This window comes from Phasianus colchicus, chromosome 5 (genome assembly GCF_987193195.1).
Source record: "Phasianus colchicus chromosome 5, bPhaCol1.hap1.1, whole genome shotgun sequence".
NCBI lineage: Eukaryota > Metazoa > Chordata > Aves > Galliformes > Phasianidae > Phasianus > Phasianus colchicus.
The window spans coordinates 55879716-55899344 of NC_143440.1; the positions used below are offsets into that span (position 1 = coordinate 55879716).

General features: G+C 37.3%; 1 protein-coding gene and 1 long non-coding RNA gene across 14 annotated transcripts in view; one reads left to right on the forward strand and one right to left on the reverse strand.

Annotated features, from left to right (window-relative positions):
- LOC149917945 (uncharacterized) overlaps window positions 1-4607 on the forward strand; it is a 34957-nt gene extending 30350 nt beyond the window's left edge. Inside the window, exon 3 of the long non-coding RNA XR_016467151.1 lies at window positions 4534-4607. This is a non-coding gene — a long non-coding RNA (uncharacterized LOC149917945). The remainder of the gene's footprint in view (window positions 1-4533) is intronic.
- LRRC9 (leucine rich repeat containing 9) overlaps window positions 1-19629 on the reverse strand; it is a 51495-nt gene that overhangs the window by 20574 nt on the left and 11292 nt on the right. For 10 of the 13 annotated variants that reach the window (XM_090141843.1, XM_090141842.1, XM_090141839.1 and 7 more), the window contains 16 exons: window positions 19112-19288; window positions 16297-16414; window positions 14674-14809; window positions 13659-13805; window positions 12755-12876; window positions 11486-11695; window positions 10462-10581; window positions 9383-9574; window positions 7833-7958; window positions 6778-6912; window positions 3799-3976; window positions 3170-3390; window positions 2324-2446; window positions 1687-1817; window positions 1086-1194; window positions 595-734 (listed from right to left, as the gene is read on the reverse strand). In XM_090141843.1, coding sequence (XP_089997969.1) covers window positions 595-734; window positions 1086-1194; window positions 1687-1817; window positions 2324-2446; window positions 3170-3390; window positions 3799-3976; window positions 6778-6912; window positions 7833-7958; window positions 9383-9574; window positions 10462-10581; window positions 11486-11695; window positions 12755-12876; window positions 13659-13805; window positions 14674-14809; window positions 16297-16414; window positions 19112-19288 — 2385 coding nt within the window. Of the gene's footprint in view, window positions 1-144; window positions 245-594; window positions 735-1085; window positions 1195-1686; window positions 1818-2323; window positions 2447-3169; window positions 3391-3798; window positions 3977-6777; window positions 6913-7832; window positions 7959-9382; window positions 9575-10461; window positions 10582-11485; window positions 11696-12754; window positions 12877-13658; window positions 13806-14673; window positions 14810-16296; window positions 16415-19111; window positions 19289-19629 lie in introns of all 13 variants that reach the window. The other 3 variants (XR_016467149.1, XM_090141835.1, XM_031605341.2) reach the window with 3 other exon arrangements.

The window sequence follows — 19629 nt, forward strand, 5'->3', positions numbered from 1 at the left end:
ATAAGTGTTTGTGATGGCTATCAGAATAATACACAGCACAAGGCAGCTGTATTTTCAGAAATCAGGCTCAAGAGACTGAAATACTATCTATCTCACCATATTCTTCACACTGATAACACTCTGTAGTATAGTGTACAAATTTACCTGAAGAATGAAGCACATAATATCAATGATCAGTCTGATAGGAGTACATGTCCACACTGTTCCAGATCAAACCAGCAGCCAGAGAAAGGTAGAAGGTTCCCTTAATCAAAAGAAAATCCTTTGTAGAAAGGTGAATAAATGTCAAGGTGTGCCTAGTTGTCTGTGTGACAGGATCCAAAGGATGGGTGACAAAAGACTGGTATTGTTAGTTTGAAGAACTGGCCTGACAACTTGTACCCAAAGAATTTAGGACAGAAAAGCCAAGTAGATTATGTCAAACATGTTGTAAGTGTGCAAAATGAATACAAAAACCAATACTCACAACATAACAGCACAATAAAACACCCAAAACAGAACAGCAAGGAACTTCCAGCTACTGGTTGAAGATACCTCTTCCTTCCTCAGTGGGCTAAAAATGAGACATAAGCATACTTTAAAAGCTTCTGGTACCTTCTTCCTTTGGTATATTCTTGTTGTCCATAACCACTAGAGATCACCTTTCGGTGCAGTTGTTGCCTATTTGTTAACTCATCTGCAGATTTTTGTCCAGGCAGTATTGATTCAATGTGATTGTAATTCAGACATAGTACCTTACAAAGGAAACACAGTTAATCAAATGAATGCCCCACTGTTAAGACATTAGCAAGCCTGCCAATTACACTTTTCTGACTCAGAATTTTCATTTTTTAGAAACAAAATTGGTCAGTCTAGAGTACTTTAAAATGTCTGGTGCAACTCACTGATTTTTTAGGATCAGTTTTGTGAAACAATATTTTCAAGTGTATACTTGAAACAGAGGTCACAATCAGCTTTTTGCCAGTTGATTACTGTTGTTAAAAAACGACAAACAGGATATTGAATGAGATTAAAGATGTATTTTCAATCCAAGGAAATTAGTTTATTATTTTTTCTAAAAATAGAAAAGACTGTCATGAACTCACCTTGACATTAGGAAGGAAGATTAATCCACTGAAAGATGTGAGATTGTTGTTCTGTAAATTCACACTGTTGACACTTCTAAACTGATCTGCTGGCACCAGCTCTACAGCTCTGAATTAAGTAAAGAATATAATTATGGAATTAGAGTACACGTAATATCAGAAAATAAGATATAAATGATGTACATAGCATAAGCAGTTCCCTAACATGCTGCTTTTTGGTAAGAAAGGTAACATGCTCCTACAAAATAAGCAATCTAATGAAAATCTCAAACAAATCCACAGTTTCCTTTCCCCAATAGTAAGAAATTGACTTGATTCTGACACCAGAAGCATGGGCTTGCAACTCTGCTCCTTTTGCCTGTACAGCTCATTACTGGAATACCAGCTCCATACCTTTAGGCTGTTTTCATTGCTTTCCAGCAGTTCTGGAGCTGCCATTGCTCAGATGGAGTACTCCCTTCTCTATTTAGCCTTAGGCTGACAGAATGGAATTATCAGTTGGCACATTTGGTAAACACTAGTTTTAATTTCAGATTTTCACATTCTAACTGCATTCTAATGCTACTGCTAACAAACAGTGCAATTCTGAAAATCACCGCACCTTATGTTAGAGTTTGCCCAATCTAATTCTTGCATTTCTGTGAAGTCTGAATGTCCCAGCCTATCTGCAATCATGTCAGAGGTGAGTTTGCCTCCAAACAAATCTTTTGCACATTCTCCTTCTGCAGGTTCCTGTTAAATGCATTTCAAGGGAAGTCTGCTATATTAATGCAGATCTACAACTGTGATAGTAATTTAAGAAACACAAAAATATTTGCAATTGAAGTAACTTTAAAAGATGTCATTTTGCCTTAAAAATGTGACCATTTTTCTTATACAACAGACTAGTCTGCCTTCTCTCAGTTGGTTCATAATAAAGAATTTTAAATAATATACACTGATTATTTCATGGTTGGAGCTGATCATGCTGATGTTTCATGATTACAGTTAAAGTCCCTAGAACTCCAGCATTGTGCTAGGACACTGTAGTGGTAGGTACTTCTACAAAAAGAAGAAAAAAAAAGCCAATTTCTATCTCAAAATGACTAAAAATACATAGAAACAAACAATGGAGTATTGCTGAGTACCTGAAAAGGTTACATATGTGATGTCAGTAAGTCCAGTCATCTGGAGCTTGATTTATAAAAGAATGTTTTTAACAAAAAATCTGATAATAATCTGCATACAGCATGACTTACTACAGAGATGCCATCTAAAGCATTGAGACAGGGAAGATGGAATAATACAAATAATCTGTAGTTATCTTGTTTCCAGACTATTCCATTTCCACTCATGTCCAGAATTATCAGATTAGTTAAACCCTGTGAAGAGCAAACCAAATCTCTTGTTAGTATTACTTTTAAACAACCATATGTAGGTTCTTTCAGGCTACACTGTTTTCAGCTATCTCTTCCGTTGTCACCTGCAAGAGTCAAAACCAACTGATCTCTTAAGAGAGTCCAGATATTTTCATTTATATTAAAAGCATTTTGCACCACCTACAAATAGACAAATGTACCGTCTACAAACAGAGTTCTCAAAGTAAGTGAAAACTATACTAACATGCCCTAGAAAAGCCTTTGTCTTCTCACAAAGTTTTAAGAGAGTCTTAACTTAAATAAGAACCAGGATCTCAGGCTCCCATTAGTCAGTGTCTGACAGCAGCCAACAAAGTTTGTCATACATATGGTAGCTGAAATGAACTGGAAGTGCTGCGTGTGTGGTTGTGTGATGTGCAAAATTATTTCTTGGTTTATAAGCCTTGAGGCCTACGCAGTATATGTGATATTTAACTGCAGGAAGTTTTGAGCCCAATCTAAGTAGAGGCTTTAGTATCTCCTTCTAAGAGTAAGTGCACTCGTCAAAAAAGGCTACTGTGGGATTCTTGTCACTGTAGGTCCAACTGTAAAGCTAGATGGATGCAGCACTCAAAGGCAGAACCTTGAATTGTGCTCTGAAGTATAGCTTCCTCAGTTCCAAGCAGCAAAATATTTCTAACGTGTTCATAACCAAATTAACCTCTGAAATAGTAAATTCATATTTACCTTTAAATGATAGATCTCTTGGCTCGTAGAAATGCAGTTATAACTTATGTATAATTCTATTAGGGAGTGTGTTTTCTTTAAACCAACTAAAGATGCGATCCTGTTGTTCTCAACAGAGATGTAATGAAGATGAGACAGATTCTCAAACACGTGTCTTTTGAGGCTGGTAAGATGGTTATTATTTACACTGAGTCTTGTAAGTTTGGTGAGCTTTGAAATTCCTTGAAAAACAAACAAGATGTACAAGATGTATAGTTAGGTGCAACAGAAACAGGTGGCTGATAGAGATGGTAAAACAAGTTATAAGGGACACAGTTTGTGTTAACAGGTCCAACTGTAACTATGTCATGACCATTATATCAATTAAATGTAGGTAAATATGTCAAATAAAAAAAACCCAAAACATTACAACTTGTTTTGCTGTAATGTAATTTCTCTGCCTCAATCCCTAACTTCAGTTCAACTAAATATATGCTCAGCAACCAGACATCATGTTGTTCAATACTTGAAAAGCTCACACAGTAGCTAGAAAATAAAAACTCACCCTCCATATAATGTTTCACTATGAGCATTTCTATTGAGTCCTAGCTTAATAGCCTGAATTACCACTACCATGGTAAATGTATTACCATCAAGTGTTGAAATGCAGTTTTCATCTAAAGTGAGTTCTTCGAGGTTAAGACAAGACTCCAGTCCTTCTACTTGTGTGAGATTGTTGTTGCTAAATGATGCCCATCTTAAGTGCTCCAGTTTTTCCAAGTTGGAAATTTTGAAGAGATGTTGGTCATCCAGATTTAAGACAGTGATCTGTAATAAAACTTATTATTAGAATTAAAAGAAACCAGTCAATCAATTTAATTCCATCTATTTATTCTGTGCTCAGTTTCAATGTGTACATTTCCTACTGATACCTATGACAATTTATTAGATGCAGAATGTGATGTTTCCTCATTATGTGAAAGAACTGCTAATCTGTAATACAATTAAAAAAAAACTCAGCTTCTCCCTCATAAGTATGCCAGTTCCAAAATGTATCTTTGCTGTTGAAGCAATCTGAACATAGCCTTTTTTTTTTCTTGCCTGTGTTTGCCTTGAGATAGCTTTGGGTGATTTAAATCCTTCTATTGATACATTATTTTAGCATCTAGTCTGTTTTACAGGTACTTGTTCTAAACCAGGCCTGGTTTAGATGGAAATGGAATCCTGGTAATGGAAGCAGCATTTCAGCATAACACCAGGGGATTGATATTTAAACCTGGATACAGAGTCTAGCAGATGCTAAGTCCTGAATCACAGCTTTTATCCTAACTTCATAATACTTCATGCTCTTTCTATACAAAGTGCTCTTTTTCTTTCCATCCTAGATTAATGCCTTCATTAATTTGCTTGAAGTAGCGTATGGGAACTGCTGAATCACGGCCTGAACCTCTGATTGATCACCTGAGGCGAGCAATGAGTCAGCCCTGGAAGCACAGGTGAAGGCAATTCACCTGTGCTGCCGGAAGGGGTGGAGCCTGGCTCCACCTCTCCAAGACCCATTTAAGAGCTGCCTACCAAGGGGAGAGGATTTCTTTCTGGAGTTTTCTCCTTTTGGAGTTTTCCAGTGAGCCTAGGACAAGGGTGAGTTCTCTATCTATTCTTTTCTCTATCTATTCTTTTTTGGTGTAACAACTTGCTTAGCTAAACTCTCTCATATATTTCTTAATTATAGCATCTGTGTACTTCTTGATTATACAAGTAGTCTTGGATAGAAACAAGCAAATGTAGGTGGGAAATACCTATTTTGCTGTCTAGGTTGTCAAAGGGCTTACTTAAATGGGTGCTGACTTCAGGTATGTGGCATCAAGCTTCCTGTAGACAGGGCTATCCATAACCTGTTTGCATGACTACAGCTCCCCTACTTTCTGATGATACTGCAGTCTGGTAACAAATCATTGTGCAATGGAAAAACAAAATGACCATAGAGCTTCAATTTAAAAAAATCAAATAGCATTGTAGGGACCCAAAATATCCAGTATTGTAAATACAACCTAAAGCATTCAGTGTCATTTTTTAATGACTAAAGGACATTTTGGGCTACAGTATTTCCTTTCCCAGAGTATGTATTTTACCCATTATGAATCCTTTCTCTCTGATGTCACAAAAGATATGTGACACGTGCTAATGCAGTAACTTTCCTGGCAGTTTCAGTAATTGTGAGTTCCCTAATGCACACAAAATGAAATGCTATGCTTATCAACAGATCTGTGCTTTCCTCTAGCTATTCTATATTGTGTTAACAAATTGAACTGACAGAGGAGCTTTTAACCTTTCATACCAAGTGGATTAACGTGATTTCAACTGATGGGTCACAACAGGTTAGGCTGACCTTGGATCTTTTTTCTCTGAATCTTGTGGCTGCCTGTTAGCTCAGTTTCCTAAGGAAAAAAGCCTGGTGTGATTGTGCTACCTTATATCCATCCATTAGCCTTACCACTGCCTTTCAATCCCAGCAGTGACTTTTGGCCCAATCTGTCAGACAAGCAGAACTCTGAAAGATACCAAATTCTTATGAACTCATGAACAGCCAAATAAGAGACATAAATTAATCCTTCCAGTGAAGGAAAAGCTACAGTAGTGGCTCTGCTACAATGCGCTACAATGCTAGACACGAGAAAATCCAGGAGAGACTTTTTTCTGACTGGCCTAAGACACTCGGAGAGCTCAGATCTAACTGGGCACTGGACATAACAAAACAGTCTCAGTTGCATTCTAAATGTATCTCTTGCTTAATAGACAAATACTGGTTAGAGGATGGATCTTAAAAAGTGGGATGATTTGGGCTAGATAAGAAAAAGACTTCCGGTTCTTTAGTACACCTGTTTTTAGCCCTTTACAATGAAATAAGAATTACTTAGTGCTAGTAGCCAAATTTTTTTCAGAAACAGGGTAGACATGACAGAGGTAGGAGAGACTTATTTCAAGTAACAGATTCACTGTTACTCAAAATCTTTAGAGAACCACTGAGAATTTCATATCAGCAATAGAGACATCTCCATCTGTGATAGCTTGTTAGACTCTCTGCTAAAGGGCAGTGCACTTCAAACTGCAGTGCCCCTCTGAACACTCAGAGGATCACATTCCACAGCTGTTTCTGTGTCTGCTTTGCCTATAAAAAGAACCTAGGCTTAATAGTTCAAATATGGTTATCTGTGCTGCTGACCACAAATGTTAGGTGAAATTAACCCTAATCTGAATGGCTTTACATAAGACTTGCTTGGAGAGATCATAATGGTCTGGACACAGAAATTACCAGATAATGCTTTTTTTTGCCTGCTTTCTGCATGAAGTCACTCCTTGGTCTTACAAATCTCTTAATGAGAAAAAGAAAATGGCACTGCAGAAACTGCAATTGAAATGCCCCCTTCAGGTATCTGAAACCTCCTCCTGGGAGATGTCTGGAGGTGGCTATAATCAGAAACAAGGTAAGTTCTTGTTAGATTTTCAAGTTTTCTGTCATATGCTTTAATCAAACAGCATAAAATCTTTAAACTAAGATAACAAATGAAAACATTTACATAGGTTGATCTAAGTGTTGATGTAAGTATATTAAACAGCACCAGCATTACCATTGAATACCAGTTGTTATGTATCTCTAAATCTACCCTATTCTTGCTGATTTGAGACAGAACTGTAGCACAAGAAAATATGCTGAGAATGGGAGGCTTTTCTTCATCAGTCCTGGAATATTTCAACAGTAATTCCTGGAGGAAAAAGAAAAAAATATTTTATTGAGTGCATTATAAATTATACCATACACAGTTCACCAGCATACAGTAAAGAGCATACAAATTTTCTGTTCCTTAAAGGAACAGGTTATCAGCAGACATAATAAATCATAGATCTAATAAGACTAATGGTTTGAAATACTCCTATAGGTCTTACATATCAAATTTTTGAAGTTTTCAGTACTTATGTACTTCACAGCAGAGAAGGTAGACCTCATTAAATCCCTCTGTATTAACCTTACAGACTGTTTCCTGGGAAGATATCTGTCCACTTCTTTGCAGGAGGATCTTACTTAGCTTTCACTGTGAGCAGACAGTAGCACTGTGACTGTGCTCTCATCATATAAACGTTGTGTCAGCATGATATTGAGTTCCAACTAGACAGTCCATGGTGTGTGTTACTTTAAGCTCAGCCTAAGGTTCAGGAGTGCTTTGAGATATAGTCCAGAGTTCTTGTGCTCAGGGGTTGGGAGAATGTGCTTCATACCTGTTGTAAAGTACTCTGAAAATTTACCCATTGAAAAAGACCTTAAAGCAAGGGATATTTAAAAGAAGTATATAGTACCATTAGCCAGCTATTTTCCCCTCAGCTCTTTCTATGTGGCAAATATTTCTTGCATCCTGTGTTCAGCAGGAGTTGGACATGACTGTTCTCAACACTGTGACAAAGCAAAATTCTTGGTAGCAATGGAGATCTTTGTAAGACCTACATTTTATTAAGTACTTTCAGATCTACCAATAGAAGCAAAGATAAAACAACAATAACAAAAATGCAATGGAAAACCAAGTATTTTGATGTTGCATCATCCACAACATCAAACACAGGTGTAGAACTGTTCACATGGCTTTCCCTTTTGGTAGTACTCACTAAGTTATAACAAAACAGAATATCACACCTGGGTTATCACTGATCCTTCAATATAGTATAATGCTTCTGCAGCTTCTTCATCAGCAATCAGGACTCCATCTAGGTTAGTGAGAGTCTTTAGTCGGCCAATGACACTTAGCCGGATGGAGGTTGGCTTGAGGAGACAAAAAAAAAAAAAGGTTACTCTTTTCTGTCTTTTTCTTCTTTTCAATACCAGTACATACCAGGAAGAGACTTCCATTTCTTTTGTGTTTATTTTACTGTCAGCTCAGGAATGTAGTTTGCCAGGAACACACAGCACAAGTTACCTTTGGGCCAATTTTGATCTTCCTGATTTTATGTGATGCTGATGGAAATAAACTGGTCTGGAGTTGGATGGCTTGCTCAGAATGCTACTAATCTTACAGTACTCATTAATATATGAGCTGTATTTACGAGTTCCATTTATGAGCTAGGAATATTACAAAGGCAAAGAAAGTGTCAGAGGACATATGAGTGATGTTTAAAGGTTTTAGAAGTGTCACTGAGGCCTCAAGACATCAACCGAATGTATCCCATAAATAGGGAATGTTAGACTGTCCACTAGTTGAAAACAACACATGAAATACACATTTCTCATGTGATGAATAACAATGTCTTTGTGGATGTTCTATCAATATATTCTGATTGCTAAATAACCCAAATGCAGTCTTTTATGAGCTAGCTGGTAGAATGCATCCTCTGAAAGGTAATGAGGATTTTCTGCTTTGCTCTAAACTAATTAAATGTGGTTGGATGTTGAAGCAGGTATGTGTAATAAACAAGATTTACCATGTTGACACAAAGTTGATGGCAAAAAAATTAGCGAAATTAAAAGTTTAATCTGATAAAAACTTAATTCTTCACAACAAAGAAGCATAGACTGGAACTAGCAGCTCTTATTTCTTTTTATATTTTAACAAGTATTGAAGAGCATCAGTGAAGCTTAAAGGGACCAGTGGGTGCCTAAATGGAGTTATGTTTCCTGTTGGTTTGCTATTCAAAGTATTTAAGAGAAATATTCTACTCAGCAAGTATTCTGTTTGCCTGAATTTGAATTACAAAATACTCAACTTAGTATTTAAATGACCATTAAAAAAAAGATTGTCATTCAGTGCCTCCAATTTGTAAGGGTCAACTGTGGTGATCCTCACTAAGCTATTTAAATAATGTTAAAATGTACTGATTTAAAAGAAATAAAGAGAAATATTTGTTTCAGAAGCTGGTTGGGCAATATCAATGTACAAGTGTCAGTAAAAGGGCTGAGTATTGGCTTTCTCTCCAAAGCTCCAGCCAGCACAGCTGTGCTGCTGCTGAGATACACACAGTGATAGAGAGACTAACTGTATGTTAGCTCACTTACTAGCACTTGTTTAGGCTGTGACCACAGAAAAAAGTGAAGGCTTTGTGAGAACAAAGAAGGCATAAAATGATCATAAAGCTTCTTACACTGGAAGGACTTGGAATCAATAAGGTGCAGGACCTAATTTTAAGCCTTTATGATGTAACTGTGGACCTGGTTAGAATGCTTTCCTAGGAATTTCAAGCACTGATATCTACCTTATACCATGGGTTGTGTCTGATGTCCAGGCTTTGTAAATTGGGAGTATGTTTACATAAGATTTTTATAACTTCCTTGGACTTTTTCAGCTCATTCCAGCTTAGGTCAAAGAATTGCAGTTTGCTTAAGCCTCTAATGCCCTCAAGAGTGATCACATGGTTATGGCTTGCATCCAAATACTCCAGGTTAGGCTGCAAAACAATACAGGTTTGAAGATAGTTGTGTTGCCAAAAATATTGCAAAATAAACTTTGGTTAAAGTAATCAGATACTTTGAATCTTTAAACAGACTTAACTGGATCCAATATTCAGCTCTGTACTGTCTCTGAGGGAAGTCTAGTATGTTCCAGCCATGCTCCTGTAAAGACTACAGAGGAGCCATTACCTGGCAGAGCACTTTAGCATGTTATGTCTGCATGACTGACAGCCAGGAAGTTTTTAAGGGAGGAGAGTGCATCTGGTGTTCATATCAGGATCCTCCTAAGTGGCCTGAAGGTAACCTGGGAACTGGATCCCTGAATCTACATCAGCAAGATGGGAAAGCCCAGAGGTCCTGATTAGCACTTAAGTGTGTTTAGTTATTCCAGTCTAAAGAGTACAAAAGCAGCCTCACATTGTGTGGCATTCTAAGGCTGAAAATGAATACCTTCCTTAGCACCTTGCTCCAAGACCATTTTAGATTTGGCTCTTTCTAATCACCTTTTCTTTGATAGTTTACTTCACTTGACTTATTAGGAATGAAGGAGAAAAGCAACATGATACAAATCATCAAGTAGCCCAGTGGCAAAGCCAGGGGGAGAATTCAGGTACTACATTCAGTGTTACTACTTATTAAACTGAAATGACCACTGTGAAGGACAGATGAGTGATAAAATGCTGTAATACTGTGATTCAAATTGGAGAAAATTGCTGGCTGCTAATAGTACCACAGCATTTGTGATCCTAGGTTAGCCCCCATTCTTTTGTGATGTACACTTCCTGCCTCAATCCTGTCTTGTGAGTCCACCCCACATGCAAGAATATTAATGCTAGTAAAAGATTCTTCTTAAAAAAAAGTTGAAAAATCCTTAATTTCTCACCAAGTCATAAATATCATTTAAAGAAGCAAAGTCATTAAAGCTGATGATAAGCTTTCGGAGTGTTTTAAATCTAGAGATGTTCTGCAGCTTCTTCAGTCTGTTTCCATGTAAATTCAAGACCTAGGCCAAAAGTACATCAGAAATTATGATTTTATCAGACACAGAGTCAAATTCTGTAGTACTCCATAGCTGCCTTAAAAATATAAAGCTTCAGCTATTGGAGTGAAAATATAAATACCATCCTACTGATAAATCATAAAAAGACTGTAAAAGGTGAATGCGAACTGACACATAATATTGAAGGACAACAAAATGTTATGATTAGTCATTTTTCACTTATTTGAAGAATATTTACTTTTTTTCACAAAATAAAGGCAACCTGGGTAAGATGGAAAAACAGTCCATCAGCTTATGAAAGAAGGGAACATGAAGAAACTTCAGCAGTTCCCCCTGTTTCTTAAAGTGCAGAATGGGAAGAGTGAGGCCAAGGAGACACAAAATGCAGACCCTTATGAAAAGGCAAATTAAGAGGACAGTTGCTGGAATTATAGTGACCTTTATTGCAATGTAAAGATGGCATTTTGTTTGCACAAAACCAGAACTGCTATTCTCCCTTTTCTTAACATCATCTCTTAAACAAGTTTTAGAAAGAAAAAGTATATTTTAAAAATCATAAAAATGGGATTGAGAATATAAGCAGCAGATTAAAAAAAACACTACAGGTCACAAACTGGAGTTAAAAATGGGACAGTTTGGAAACTATTTCATAATTGGAAGCATCAGATATTTTTCATTATTCTTTATCAAGTAGGAAGCAACAGTTCACATTGTGTGAAACTGATGGGCAGAGGACCACAAGTTCTACTGATATCAAGTAAACCTAAGCAACATCAGAATTGAGCTCAAATGGAAACATTAATTTTTGGTTTTCTCTGGTCAATCTGCACAACAAAGTAACAATTTTGTAATATGTTTATTTCACTGAAAAAAGCAATTATTAAAAAAAAAACCAACAATACCTCACCTGTAGCTGACTGTAGATATCGGCCTTAGCTATTGAAAGTATTTTTACTTCATCTAAACAGGTAATCTTAGGCCTCACTTCTACTGATGGTTCCATGTTCAAAACTTCATCATCACGTTGCAAATCATGAGATGGAATAAAAACTTCTGTGCTTCTCTTTCTCTCTTCCATAATTATGCTGCATGTCGAAAATAGAGACTTATCTTTGACCTATGTAGATATATTAAAAAAAAAGCATCTAAGATTTGTAAACTGTTTGCTTTTTATTTAAGTAATAAATCTAATATTCAGCATCAAACCAGAGAAGTTTGATCAGGGAATTCATAGCAATCAAGTTAGGAAATCATCTTTCTGTCTAGATCTGCTAGAAATTAGGTTTCAGTTGTCTCATTGCACTACCTAATGATTTTTTTATGTAGGTCATTATATATCATATATATCTCTGGCTAGAGCCAAAAGAGGTACACATATGGACTGAAGAGTCATGATAGAGCAGCCTACAACTGAGCCATGGGACCAGGCAGACCTGATACATCAGTGAATTCTGCTCTACTCCTTCCTTTCCCTGGAGCTAAATATCCTCATAAACTCTTGTTCATACTCTTTTGTTTCTACCAGACACACAGAGTAGCTCAGAGTCTGAAATTACCCTTTTCACCTTGGCAGCAAGTTATGAAGCTAAATGAGTGAAAGAACAGCATTGTATGGGTTATATGTAAAAATAAACAGAAGCAGTTCTTACCTGAGGAAAACTTGTTTAGGATTACCAGGAGAATGAAATATATCTCCTTTCTTTTCTCCCAAAACTTTACAACTCACAATTCAAACCAAACAATTAAAAAAATCATTTGCTCACTAAATATCTCTTGAAAACAAGATATTTTGCAAAGTCAGTACTATTGGTTGCACCTTGCATGGTACCTCAGAGAAAGGAATTCTTACTGATAGTGGATGTATGTTTAAAGTACGTTTCCATTTACTATCAAAACTTAATTAAAGGATTTGTGCTTTCTTTGTTATGCCTTTTACAACTACAAAATAAAAGCCTTCTCTAGGTCCCCCAATGAGTAGAAAGTGTCCCACTGACTTCCAAATAAGTTTCATCTGGATCTGATAGAATGGATAGAGGAGAACCAGACTTAAACCTGAGCCTGGCAGGTCCTGTGAGCAGAGCAGGCTTTCATTTCACCTATTTGTCTTTTTTCATTTTGATATGCAAAGTTTAAAACTTGACCTGTAATATCACACTAGGAAAAACAAAGTACGTACCAGTGTAACGTATTCAAGGTCAGCGATGTATTCTGGCAGGACCAGGTCACAGTCAAATACAAACCACTCACACTGCCATCCATTGCTGTCACAATTTCTCTGTTCCAAAGGAGCCCACATTTCTAAAGTGGAGGAAATTGAAAAAAAATATATTGTTCTTAAGCATTCATTTCAGAATGTTAATAAATCAAAGATATCTCCTTCCATGAAGGTAGTTCAGATTTATTCCTTCCTGCTGTTAGACTTTCTTTGCCATACAGACTCATAAAAGACTTTAAGCTGACTATCTAATTGCCCATGTAGAATGAGTATGTGCCAAATTCCAGCATGAAGATCACTGCCTGTGGAAGACAAACTTAGGTCTGGAGATCGCAGACTGCTCTCCTGCAATGCTTCTGTTGCTGCGCTGTCCCAAAGTACTTCGTTACATCATGATGTGATCATCTTCCTAATGATGTTTCTTTTTCTTCCATTCTAAAAAACCAGAAACAAACCCAATTCCTTTATAAAGCGACAGGTGCTGCTCACTTTAAGCACCTGAATGTTTAGAAGGAATATCAAACAGAAGAGGTAAAATTATTACTCACTCTCCACTCTGTGTTCTCTTGAAAAGGAAGGGTAAGGTGGAATTTATCACTGAGAGGATGCACATCATACAATACAGATTTAAGCTCATTACTCATAACATTGTTTTTCTCAGAAGCATGCTAGTCTTACTGTGGATTAATGGCTAAAATCAGTGTGGCACAGCTCACTTCCACTCTGTGGACTAAACTAGCACAAATATTTAGTCAAAGAGGGATCTTCTGACTTGTTCTTGTCTTTGAAAACACATAGTTCAGCTTAGAAAACAAACGTTACTTTAGCCTTAAATTTTTGCTAACAAATACCTACTGCTACATACCATTACCTGAAGGAGATGCATCCCTTTCTAGGCATTTCCATGGCCTGAATACTGAATTAGCTCCTGGGTAATTGACTTGACAGATGGGATTCATTGGACAAACTGGAGCACTGTGGCCAAGGAAAACTTTTGCAATTATCACTGTCCCTAAGAGTGGAGAGAAGACACTCAATGCTTCTAGCTTAGGGAGTGGGGATGGGATAATAAAACTATGGTGCTTAATGTAATAAGACATCTTTGGCTAGTAGATGAATGGTCTAGTAAGTATGTAATACATATATATATATACATGCACATATAAAATAAACATGGAATCATTATCAACATCTGTGTTTTTCATGAAATACATAGACTGGCAAAAAAACAAGTACGCATTGAAATACAACTTTTCTAGCTGGCTAGTATTTAAAGTAAATGAAATCTGAATTACAAGTGATTTAATGAACAGTAGAACATGGGAGGCAAACTAATCTATGTTTAGCCATAATTCTACAAAATTTGTGAATACTTTATTATCTTTGAGACTTCTAATTTTTTTATTTTATTTTATTTTATTTAGATTTGGTTGAAATTTAATCATTCCCAAGCCACAGAAATGACAGTCACACGCATGACTGCCAAAGCCTTGTCTCTTAGAAACCAGCCTACAAAGTATTTTTCCTTTTGGTGCCCTGTCCTGGACACAAATTAACCCAATGTATTTGTGCCTTTCTTTGCTCTGCCCTTTCCTAGAGCTTCTGGATCATGAAAAGATTAGATATAGCTAATTATTTCTCGGATGAGAACATTTCCCATGGATTCTCAAACTCCTGTCTGCGAATTACTTGTAGTAAGCCAAGTCCTTTGTGGAGCTTCCTAATATTCAGAAACGCCACTGGAACAGATTTCCACAAAGTTTCAGAGCTCATTTCAAGGTTACATATACCAGCTCTTGGCCTTGGACCTATAACACAAAGTACAGCAATTATACAAGCCACTCAACATCAGTTTTACATCCTCCCAAACTCTGGATTACCATGCCTGAATGACTCCTCAGGATCACTCCTGTTTTTGCCTTCTGTCTTGGCTTGCTGTTTCAGAAACTCTATTCTGGGACATTCACATATGTTCAGGCTGTTACAAAGAAGGACAGCTTCATTCCTCCCAGGCTGCTGCAAAGATTAAAGGCCCAAGTATCTTTGACTTAGTCCATCCCATAGAAATGTAAATAAATTGAAGCAGCATGAAAATATACGCATGAATTACAATAAGGGATGCCAGGCAGGAAAAGTGAAGAATAAAGAGTAAGAAAATGGTTTATGCTGTTATTTTAACAGAATGAGAGAAACAGACAAGATCCGATTGTTAGTTTTATGTGTAGAGCCTGTCCTCCCCTATGCTTACATACATCTAATGCCACAAAGAAGAATCTCAGTGCAGCCTTTGTAAGCTAGTACCATGCAAATGATAATAAAGCAAAAGCTGAAAATAGCAAAAAAAATCTGAAGATAAAATCTTGCTGTCCAAAAATCTGATCTTTTCTTGGAGAGAAACAAGAAAGGCAGGCATGCAAAAGGCTGGAAAGAAGAAAAGGAGAGTAACAGAGAAGAGTGATATGCTGCCATAAATTTGTTTTCCTACTCTATATTTTTCCTTCGTTAGCCAAAAGAAAAATTTCCTTATCTGAAATATCTCCACCTTTGGATATATTCAGGATCTGTCTGGACAAAATCATGTGCAGTCTGCTCTTAGTGACTGCTTGAATGGTGGGTCAGGCAAGATGATTCCCAGAGGTCCCTCCCAACCTCAATCATTCTATCAGCCTGTGAAAATACTTTTTCTGATCATAATTTTTTACTCATCATGAAATAACATATTACACTTGTCTGGCTATTTTTTCAGTCTAGTGCTGAAACGGGTAATTGGGACAGGACTGACAGTTTCAAGGGTTTATGATTGGGCTAACAACTAGGATCCATGCCAGCAGGGACCAATAGTTAGGGTTAGGTAGCTGGAAATACCAGAGAAAATACTAATCTTAATCTTAGTGTGTTTAAGGACAAAAGAGGTGGTGATTTAGTTTTAGGACAAGGCTTGCAAAACAAGCCACAGGGTGCTGCATTACTGGAACTGAGATTGAAAGAACTGAAAATCCTTGATATGATTTAAAATAGCCATGGTAGGAAAAACAAAATAATATTGTGTTGAAACACACAGAAATGAAAATTTGAAGGTAAATGACTGAAGAAATGATTGAACCATTGTGATCCACAGGCAGCTAATAGAGGTGCTGCAGCAGTGACTGTGGAGACCTTCAAATTAGTCCTGCAACAGTACTGGCAAACTAACAGAGACACAAATGAGAAGTGGTGAGTGAGAAGAGATGATGTGCAACAGCAAGAGAAAGGGCAAGGAAAGGACAAGACGACAGTGAGGAAAAATGGGAAAGTGCTAATCATGGCTTTGCCTGAAATGGCATAAAGATGTGAAGAACGAAGCAGGAGTAAAATGAAGAAATATGATAAGGACAGGAAGAAACAGGAAACATGAATGAATAGAAAACTGATGAAAGAAAAGGGGAGAAGAGAGCAGCACTTTTCTGACTACTCCCTTTGCTATCCTTTACTTATAACATTCCTCTGTCCATTGCATAGCATACCGCATGCGTTTCCACATCATGAAAGCCATCTTCCAGTATCTGAAGCAGCTGCTTTTCCTTAATTGACCACTCAGGATTAAATACATAAAAGAGATACTCCATCTTCTCTTTGTAGTTTCTTAAGAAGAAAAGACACAGGGAAAGGCTTCAGGTTTTCATTATGTAGTTACAAAAGCAGACAAAATACAAGTATAGCTACTCTAACCAGAGGAAGTTTATACACTTTTAGACAAGACAGCAGATAGCATTTATAAGATAGCAGACTATAATAAATTCAAATTCTATAATATTCACTGTAATCTCAAAATCACTTGCAAGAGAGAATTGTCTTCCCTGAGTCTTTACAACTGGTATAATTAGCCTCCCTTTCCTTTATCATATTTTAAAAATATGTACCTTTTTATTTGCCTCTTGTGATGGTTTTGGCTGGGATGAAGTTAATTTTCTTCATGGAGAAAGGCTGGTGTGATGCTGTGCTTTGGATTTTTGAAGAAAACAGTGGTTATAACTCACCAATGTTTTTAGTGGTTGCTGAAAAGTACTTACACAAAGCCAAGGACTTTTTTGCTTCTTGAGCTGCCCTGCAGGCTGGGGGTGCATGAGAAGCTGTGAGGAAACACAGCCAGAACAGGCAACCCAGACTGATGGAAGGGATACCTCATACCATACGGAGTCATGCTTAGCAGTAAAAACTGGGTCAGAGAAGTGGGGGACATATAGAATGATGGCATTTTTCTTCCCAAGGAAGTGACACATGGTAAGCCCTCCTTTCCTGGAAGCAGCTGAACTTTTGCCTGCTAATGCGTTAGTAGAAAATGAATTCCTTCTTTTACTTTGCATGTGCATTCATCTTTTGCTTTACATAGAAAACTGCCTCAACCTGTGAGTTCTCACACTTCTATTTTTCTGATTCTCACCCTCTTCCCATTTGAGGAGAGTGAGTGAGAGCTGTGTGCAGGGGTTAAAACACAATGCTGCTGCAAGAAAGTAAGTCTCTAATTTGCTGAAGATCTCTACCACAAAGGTAGTTTTAGCACAAGAAGAAAGAAAGTAACACAATCTGTGTTAACAGCAGGAAATACTACATCACTGTTGATAATTATTCTTTTGTATCCTGACTTCACTGCCCTCCCCTTCCGCCATTTCTCCTTTTACCAAAATTAGCAGTAAACCATAAGGTTGTTTCAATTTAAGAACAATTTTTTGAGCAAAAAGCATGGGCTGATTCCTACATAACTACATGTTAGGGAAGATTGATGCCATAAATTGCCTGGCTCTTGCTCGTTAGGAGCAGATCAATCACGGCTAATCCATTCTAGGAGATAACACACTAGGAAAGTTTTCCTTGCAGCCTGCAGGATATATTGTACCACCATGATACAGAATACTCTGAGGAACTTCCTGGAAAGTTTTGTTCTCTCCAGGAAATACGAAAAGAACTCCAAATACTATTGGCTGTACCAATCTGAGTTCCCCAGGGTGAGAAAAAAAGCACAGGAACAATCTGATACCCAGTACAAGCTTAAATAATTTGAGTGATGATCATTTTGTGTTTCCAACTTTATGCAAAGGATAGTAAGGGATGAACAAATCTGCTTCATGTTGTATTAAAAAAAAAAGATCAAAAGTGTAAATGAACTTTAAATTGGTAAAATTGTAACTTTCAAAAATACAGTGACACATCAAGTCTGCAAATTTCTCAGTATTGCAAAGAAAAGAATGGATGCAAGCAGTGGTTCTGTTTCATAGCTACAAGTGGACAACCACTTGTCCTAAGACACTGAAGACACAGTTGTGGGCAGATAATTACCAATGCTTATGATGAAAACCATGTTTGCATTGTAAGTCTCAAGCTGATTTGTGAAAGGAAGTGAAATAAGTTAGCACAGTGACATAAATTTCAAAATTAACACTTGCATAAAAAACTGGGCTAATCTGCATGGATACAAATCAACTTTGTGACTGCCTTGACTTATCCATATGTTCTCCTGTGGTACAAATGAAATACAGATGCATATACATCCAAGAGGGCTTTGATTTGCATTGTTCATCTACTGTTCCTTTCGGCTTTCAGGAACCTGGCCATTCATAACAACATTTACTGTCACAGCCACATTAGGAATAGATAAGACACAGATTCTAACATCATCAATCTGAGGCACGTCTCATGCCTAGTATTTTCTACCAAGCTACTGTGTGACCCCTCAACTTTTCTCTCATGAGACCCTGTCAGCATTCCCACAACATAAGAAGAACATGGACCAGTTGGAGTGACTCCAGAGGAGTCCATGAAGATGATCAGAGAGCAGAAGCACATCTATGAAGATAGAGTGAGAGAGCTAAGGCATTCAGCTTGGAGAAAATCTGTGGACACCTTACAGCAACCTTCCTAGCCCACCAATAAAGGGGCTCCAGAAAGCTGGAGAAAGACTTTTTACAAGGGCATGTAGTGATATGACAAGGGGTAAGGGCTTCAAACTAAAAGAAGGTAGATTTAGATATGACATAAGGAAAAAAATTTCACTGTAAGGGTGGTGAGGCACTGGCACAGGCTGCCCTGAGAAGTTGTGTGTGCTTGTCCCTGGAAGTGCTCCAGGCAGTTTGATGCGTCTTTGGGCAAGCTGCTCTGCTGGGAGCTATCCCTGCTCATGACAGGGAGGTTGAAACTAAATGGTCTTTAAGGTCTTTATCTGAGGAAGACTTCTTCATAGTCCTATATTATTTGATGCTTTGCAAAGTCTTTTTACTCTTTGAAATGAGAGATTTTAATTTGTTCACATGGCAGAGCTACACTAAATAGCACTTATGCACTTACTCTGCTACACCGAAGGTTTCTTTTTCCAGAAACGTTTGGAGCTTCTCTTCAAATTTCAACCTTAGGATTTGATTGTGCACCCTAAATGCACGGTTTATTTTCACTCCAATGATATCATACACTCTGAAATCCCTGCTACAAAATCGTGACTGAATTAGATCACAACAGGAACTAAACCTGCACGTGGAAATACACAGAGGAAACAGTGTTAATTTTTTCTTCTTCAGCTCAACCTACATTATTTTATTCTGTTCCCTGTTCAAAAGAAAGAATCACAAGCAACACATCTAGCCTGTTTCATTTCATTACAACTTCATTCTCTCAGATGGAGATAAAGGAATTTACCTAATTTTATTCAAACACTGCATTCAAAGTTAAGCATCAAACATCAACACCTAACCATATGTGTTCTTTTTCTCTACTTGCATTCTTGTATCTATAACCTGTTTAAATCCTACTTCACAGAGTAGCAGTTCTACACTAGTCTGCAAGAATCTTCAATAGTTTCTAGCTTAAAA